Source organism: Tachysurus vachellii, chromosome 20 (assembly GCF_030014155.1).
Source record: "Tachysurus vachellii isolate PV-2020 chromosome 20, HZAU_Pvac_v1, whole genome shotgun sequence".
Taxonomy (NCBI): Eukaryota; Metazoa; Chordata; class Actinopteri; order Siluriformes; family Bagridae; genus Tachysurus; species Tachysurus vachellii.
Window position 1 is genome coordinate 4,691,601 of NC_083479.1, and position 7,485 is coordinate 4,699,085.

Below are 7,485 nucleotides of genomic sequence, written 5' to 3' on the forward strand. Positions count from 1 at the left end.
CATCTGTTCCCAGCCTGTATCAGTTATGGGGATGGAGCCTGGTGCCCTGGCTCAAAGAAATGCAGGTGGAACGTCGCACTAATCGATCGTTATGGATTATTATATGCAGTGTTGTAATGTAATGGAGTACAAATACTTCGTTACTGTACTTAAGTAGAAATGTCATGTATCTGTACTTTACTTCGCTATTTAAATTTATGTCAACTTTCACTTTTACTCCACTACATTTCCTAGATAAAATGTCTACTTTTACTCCGCTATATTTCCACTAAGCGTCTTCGTTACTCGTGACTACAAAATAAAATCAGAAGAAATGTGTGTGACTGCAATAAGGGAGGTTTGGTGAATCACTGCTGCTAGATTGCATTACGCTCCACACGCTCTACGGAGAAGCACAGGGACGCGCAGCGTGCACGCGCAGTCAGAGCTGGAGGTGTTTATCTATAAAGTTAATCAGCTGAAAGCCGCAAAGACGGCAACCAAAAGCAGTGAAATGTTACTATTCTTATTACCAGAGTTGTAGCACAAACACAATATTAATGCAAACAATCCATTCAATACTAAATAAAAATAACATTTATTGATTTGGTCTTTGTCTTGTGAATATTTGTTTATTAATGACTGCATTCATTGGACACACTGTTTGTACAGAATGCACACATACATGAACTGATCTGATTCAAGACTGGCATCATTACATCATGCATAAAATTTTGGTGTCCACTTTTGCCATTAAATAATACCATAACTTTTGGCTTACTATGTAGTCATATAATATATAATATAAAACTCTTCTTGTTTTAAATTCTCACTGAGGGCTAAAACCCCCTAAAGATGAAACCCTAGAACCGCCCCTGCTCTTATGCCTACAGAAAATCACTGAAATTTTACTTTTTACTTTTACTTCAAATACTTAAGTACATTAAATATCAGAAAATGACTTTTGATACTTAAGTACATTAAATATCAGATACTTTAAGACTTTTACTTGAGTAATATTCTAAAAGGTAACTTTCACTTCTACCAAAGTCTTTTTCTAGTACGATACTTGTACTTTTACTCAAGTATTGCTTTCTAATAGGGGGGCACGGTGGCTTAGTGGTTAGCACGTTCGCCTCACACCTCCAGGGTTGGGGGTTCAATTCCCGCCTCCACCTTGTGTGTGTGGAGTTTGCATGTTCTCCCAGTGCCTCGGGGGTTTCCTCCGGGTACTCCGGTTTCCTCCCCCGATCCAAAGACATGCATGGTAGGTTGATTGGCATCTCTGGAAAAATTGTCCGTAGTGTGTGATTGCGTGAGTGAATGAGAGTGTGTGTGTGCCCTGCGATGGGTTGGCACTCCGTCCAGGGTGTATCCTGCCTTGATGCCCGATGACGCCTGAGATAGGCACAGGCTCCCCGTGACCCGAGGTAGTTCGGATAAGCGGTAGAAAATGAGTGAGTGAGTGAGTGAGTGAGAGTGCTTTCTAATACTCTACACAACACTGATTATATACATTTTAGAAAGCAGGACTTAAAAGTTGACGTCTGTAACTGATGACCGTTCAGACAGACAGCAAAGTATCTAGTGTTGATCTTCAGAGGAGAAATAAAAGGATCAATATGTATTATTATTTTTTATTTCGAGGGTCTCTGGGCACATTATATGTCCCTCAAAATAAATAAATGTAGATCCTCCAAGGGTATCTTTCTTTGACTCACCACATTGTTTTACTATTAAATCATTCCACGCGGCCGTGTGAATCTCTGACCAGATTACACAGATTCCCACATCTGGCGTGATCTGATTTTCTGGATCCGTCCCCGAGCGGCACTGTTTAGCATAATCTGTTCTGTCTCATTATCGTGAGCACATTTCATGAGTTTAAAGCTGCAACATAAAAGCACATTCTGTGCCACTCCCAACACCAGCAGCTATCGATCATTATGCTCTAATAAATAGAGAATAAAAGATGAAGTGCATGTTACAGGGGAGAAGAGTGCTGTAAAAGCCGGAGGTCAAGTCTGACACCAGGGTCGATCTTCACATGGCGGGACTCGTGAGACTCAACGAGCAAAAGAAACGATTATTGTCAGGACTCTGCCCGGACTTTGGCCATGTGCCTTTTTGTTTATGTTCGGTGTTCACGTGTCTGCCCCGCCCTTGTCGTTTCCTCCCCGCCTCTGCACACCTGTCCCTCATGTCTGTCCCTTGTGCAGCGCGGAATCCTCTGTTGTCTATTTTGTCTTTGTCCTGTTTCGTGTTTTTTTTTTTTAGTTAATAAATCCTGTTTCTATTAAGCTGTCCTGCATTTGGGTCCGTTTTTACCCCCGCGTCTCTGACAGTTATATAGAGTTCTGTTTTTGTTTTTCACAGCACACTGTTAAAATCTCAACAAATTTGGTAGAGAAAATTCCAGATGATTAGCTAACCGAAGCTGTTGTCCTGGTTGCCAAAATATGTTCTTGTACTATTGTTACATTATAGAAAAGAAATAATAGCTATTTAAATTCATTTAAAATTATTTCTCTAATATTTACAACACCGTTATAATGTGTATAATCCTGAGTACCAATTCAGAATTGTGTTTATTTTATAGTGACTACAGAATGAACTCCATGACACGTGTGTGTGTGTGTGTGTGTGTGTGTGTGTGTGTGTGTATCTCAACAGAATATGATGAGCTGGATGCAGAGATAACTCACCTGACTTCTCAGGGCTTTGCTGGCTGCCTGTCAGTGGTCCAGTTCAACTCCATCTCTCCTCTGAAAGCAGCACTGCTTTATCCGCACACCAGTCCCGTTATCGTCACAGGGACACTGACCGAGTCCAACTGCGGTTCATCTTCGTCATCCAGTCCCTACGCGGCCGAGACGACCCACTCGCTGTTGGGTATAAAACGCACCACGTCCGTCTGAGAGTCTCCAACTCCGTCCTCCTTAAAACTCAGGCCCGAAAGTTTAAATGATTTACATTACATTTTGCAGACAGTATTTGTTTGAAAAAAGTAAACACAACCTCTGCAGCAAGCCTGAGACTTAAAAATAACATTCCTGCAAATATTGTCAGATCTCACAGCTACTGTAGGAGTCTCTCTACTATTCGTGTTTAATAGATTTTCACCCACTCTTCTTTTCTAGTTCTGAGCTAACCTTGGGCCATCTTGCATGCATAACATGTTTAAGATCTACCTACTGTACATACAATAGCTTTAGGGATATTTCGTAGCTTTAGGGGTCCGTTAAGGCCGTTCCGCAGGTTCAGCTGGAATTTCCTGAGGTAGTTTAACGTTCTTGTCCTGCTTCAGTTTCTTCACTGATTGTCTCATATACGTTTCCACAATTTTCAGATATTTACTAGAATCCATTCTTCCTTCTTCATTTTTGCTCAGAGTTCTGTTTTATCTTCGATTCACAGCCTCGTTTCCTAAGTGAGCTAATCTGTTTTGCGTACATCGGCTATTTACTTTTGCGCTGAGGTCGTATTAAAGGTTTCTTGCCGATGACTCTTACATGCAGATGATGTTTGCGTGAGCATTGCTGCAGATCAGAAAGGGCTTTAAAGGTGCGGTGCACCATGTTTTTAAAGCCAATGTTGACATTTGAAATCACTGAAACAACCACGCCCCTAACCCAAATGGGTGTCACCCCTGTTTTGATAGCTCCGCCCCACACATACTGTACATGGAAGACAACGTTTAACACCTAGAACCCGAGGCAGAGGTCGTAACGTTGCTGCGGATAAACACATGGAAACAGAAGACTTGGAACGCTTTTTGTTTTTATCCGCCATGTCAATGTTTCAATCGCTTTCTGCTAATGTCAGACATGCGCACTGAACACTCTCTCCGCCGCATACTGACAAGACACGCCCCTTTCCGCTCATTGGCTACACGTTTGTTTTGTTTGTCGGCCCGACTCGGTTTTCTGAAGCATTTCTCAAACATCATGCACCCCACCTATAAAGTCATATGGTACAGTATGTCACCTTTCTTACTAGCGAAACTGCATGAACGTTATTCTTGATCTTCGTCTTAATGACGGTCCTGATCTTGTGAGCTGGAGGTGCTTTGATGTTTTCTAGCCATTTTCTTAGTAGGCATGAATTAATCTTCATTAAACAACAGCTGTTAAGAGGAGCCCAAGGTTGTACAAGGTTTGACGAGACAAAGACTTTAGTATTCTCTGGAGTTGTTATTCTGACAATACTTGACCTAGTTACTAACTGGAAGGTGTTTAAACCTGTAGTTGTGTTTACTTCTTTTCACTTTGCCTCATACAGTATGTCCAGGGTTGGGGGTCACTCCGGTTTCCTCCCTCGCTCGAGCGAAGTAAATAAAATGTCGGCACACATTTACAGTAACCACTTCAATAATAACAGGAAGTGCGAAAATGACTTAAAATAAAAAAAAAAAGACATGGCAAAGTGGGCTCTTTAACGTTTAAAGTAAAACACACTTTGTCTGTACAGTAGCTTTGTGAAACAGGCTGCATGCTGATAATTAAATGAAGTCTCTATGCTGATAATTAAATTATGGCGGCCAATCAGTTTATTAATCTGCATGCCAGAGAATTTCATTTGCATACCTTTTTCTTCTCTGGGTTTTCACTTTCGCGCTTTACTGCTTCTCTGCACTGCGGCCTTGTGAATGTTGATGCTGATGCCGTGTGTGTGTGTGTGTGTGTGTGTGTGTGTCTTCTTTCTCTTCTTTCCCTCTGCTGTAGATCATGTGGGCACTGTAGGAGAGCCCGTAGTCAATGCAATCAGCGGCGACTCTGCTTTGATCGGAGGTAACGGCCGTCCTCGTGCACTCTGCTCGCTTTAAGTTGAAGAAGAAATGCGTGTTCCTTCGCAGCTGCTCGCTGTTGACTTTTTCTGCTCTCTCCACCTTTAGCACCTCTGTACTTCTGCCGTATTTTTTACTCTCACAGCGATATGGGCGGCGGTTTTAGCTTCATCTCGAACCTCATCCCTTCTCAGAAAAAACAAAACAAAACAAACAAAAAAGAACAAGTAAAATGAAGGAAGGTTGATCTCTCAGATCCGATTGGTCAGAAGTTCAGAAGATCGTTCGGAATGAATCTGATGACTTTATTTATTTTTTTATGGAAAACAATTTGAAAGCATTTTAAAACGACTCGTATTGACTTGTCTGAAACAGGTTAATTGCAGCAATGTTGTCCTGATGAAATATCGAGTCCTGCTCAAACTGATCGATTATAATAACTACAGCTACAAAGGAACAGGAACAGGCTGTAATCCAGCCTCTTTCTGACCAATCAGAGGACAGATTACTCACACGTGATTTTGCGTAAACACAAGACAACATTGTGGGAACAAAGCACAGATCTACAGGTCTTAAAACAGTACAAGAATACAACTGGTGTTTAAATCTTACTGAAGTAATTGTCAGAGTATTCGATGTGGGGAAGATGTGTGTGTGTGTGGGTGTGTGTGTGGGTGTGTGTGTGAGTCTGGAGAGACAGTTTCATCGCAGCTAAGTTGTCTTTCAGATGTTCCACAACATTAAATCCAACTCTTAAACGGATAAAATGCGTGACATATCACTCGCTCATAAATCGAGCAACACACTCCAGGCTGCTGTTATACAAAAATAACACACTCGGGGGGGTGTAGCTTCACTCCGTCTCATCGCTCAACCCTGGTGTGTGTTATTTTTGAGTAACAGCAGTCAGGAGTGTGGTGTTCCTTCCTCAATCAACACCTTCTGACCAATCCCAGTCAAGAATTCAACAAATAACTCGCATTAAAAAAAAAAAAAAAAACCCAGACACGCCACTGCTCCTTCTATTAAACAGAAAAAAAGCTCTTAAGGACGCCAAAACTAATTAAAAAATGATTTGGCTGAATTTAGGAACTTTCACTGCCATCCTCTGCTTCACAGGAGTAATGTGGCAATAAATTAAACAGAGATGTATTTTTAGCAGCGCAATTAGACATCTCTCTTATCCTGCATAATTACATAGACGCTGCTTAACAGAATGCACTGAAAGATATACACAGGAAATGGCACCTTGTGACAGGAAGTACATTGTGGAAATCAAAACATATATATATACATATATATATATATATATATATATATATATATATATATATATATATATATATATATATATATATATATATGGAGAGTTCCTGATTCCTGTTGAAGGAGAACAAGACTCTGATCTAAAAAAAAAAACACAAAGACCTTATCGTCACTTTAAACACACGACCGAATGAAATTGACTGCTTTACCGTGGACTCTCGAATCTCCTCGCACCGTTTATAACCTCGAGCAGCTGTGTTGAAGGTAGACGTGTAACGCCGGGTTTTATGGTTCTAATAAACGCTTGCAGTAACAGGACCGTAGCTGTGATGTGGTAGCTCAGTGGTTAAGGTGTTCGACTACTGATCGGAAGGTCATTGGTTCGAATCCCACGTCCACCAAGTTGCTACTGTAGGGCCCCTGAGCAAAGCCCTTAACACTCAATTTCTCAGGTGTATAAACTGAAATAAAAATAGAAGTCACTCTGGATAAGAGTGTCTGCTAAATGATGTAATGCTTTTCTACTGTGTCTGGTCTCGCTTAGGTTTGTTTCGTTTTTTTTTCCCCAGGCGTCATCGCCGTGGTGATATTCGTGATCCTAGCCTGCTTGGCTGTCATGGCACGATTTTTCTACAGACGGAAAGAGACGTTTCAGACCCAGGAGTCGAAAGGAGCGAAATTGGAGGACGGGCCCGAGACGGCGTTACACACCGACCCCAGCGCACAGAGCGTCATCAGCGAAAGCCAAAAAGAGTATTTCATATGATGAACCTGTTCGTCTTCAGCATCAGTATACAAACTTTTTTTTTTCTTGGCCTAACCAACGATTGCCGGAGGACAGGACTGCTTCGGCCAGCGTTGACAGAGACGTTGATGAAAAGAAAAGAAAAGAAAAAAACGTGGGGAGTCGCACTGAAGAGGAGCCTGAAAATGGGCTTAAATGTGACTAAGAACTCGCGTCATTTTGTTTTTTTTTTGTTTTTTTTTTTGTACATATGGTGAAAGTTCCACAATTTACCACAAATAACAGTGTTTCTAAAATGTGTACAATGATCTTCATGAACTGTAAATATTCTTTCAAAATGTACATGTGGGGGAAAAAAAAAAACTCTTTGTAACTGTTACCTTTGCCTTTTATTCAGGATTTGTTAAAACTCCCCGTCGTGTACACGCTCGCACAGGAAGCGGGAATCCGCCGACCGGCTCGTACACTGAGGTCCAAAACACTGCGAATTTTCTGTCTCTACAAATGTTACAGAATATTTCATTATTATAAGCCAGGGCTCGAGTGCAAGGTAGAAATCTTCTGTTTTTCAATATCGCAAAAAGGAATTTCATAGTGTTTCATATTACAGCAAAGCCTTGACAAGAAGTGTGTGTAAAGTGTGTGTAGCTGACACAATAGTGCTTTCACACTCGAAATGTAATAGCTAATAGTACACAGGTCCTGGGTT

The 7,485-nt window shown here is 41.2% G+C and overlaps 1 protein-coding gene across 1 annotated transcript in view; it reads left to right on the forward strand.

Moving 5' to 3' along the window:
• cntnap3 (contactin associated protein family member 3) overlaps positions 1-6,808 on the forward strand; it is a 121,383-nt gene extending 114,575 nt beyond the window's left edge. The window contains exons 22-24 of the mRNA XM_060896414.1: positions 2,653-2,871; positions 4,704-4,769; positions 6,601-6,808. Coding sequence (XP_060752397.1) covers positions 2,653-2,871; positions 4,704-4,769; positions 6,601-6,797 — 482 coding nt within the window. The 3' untranslated portion in view covers positions 6,798-6,808. The remainder of the gene's footprint in view (positions 1-2,652; positions 2,872-4,703; positions 4,770-6,600) is intronic.
• The last annotated feature ends 677 nt before the right edge of the window (positions 6,809-7,485 follow it).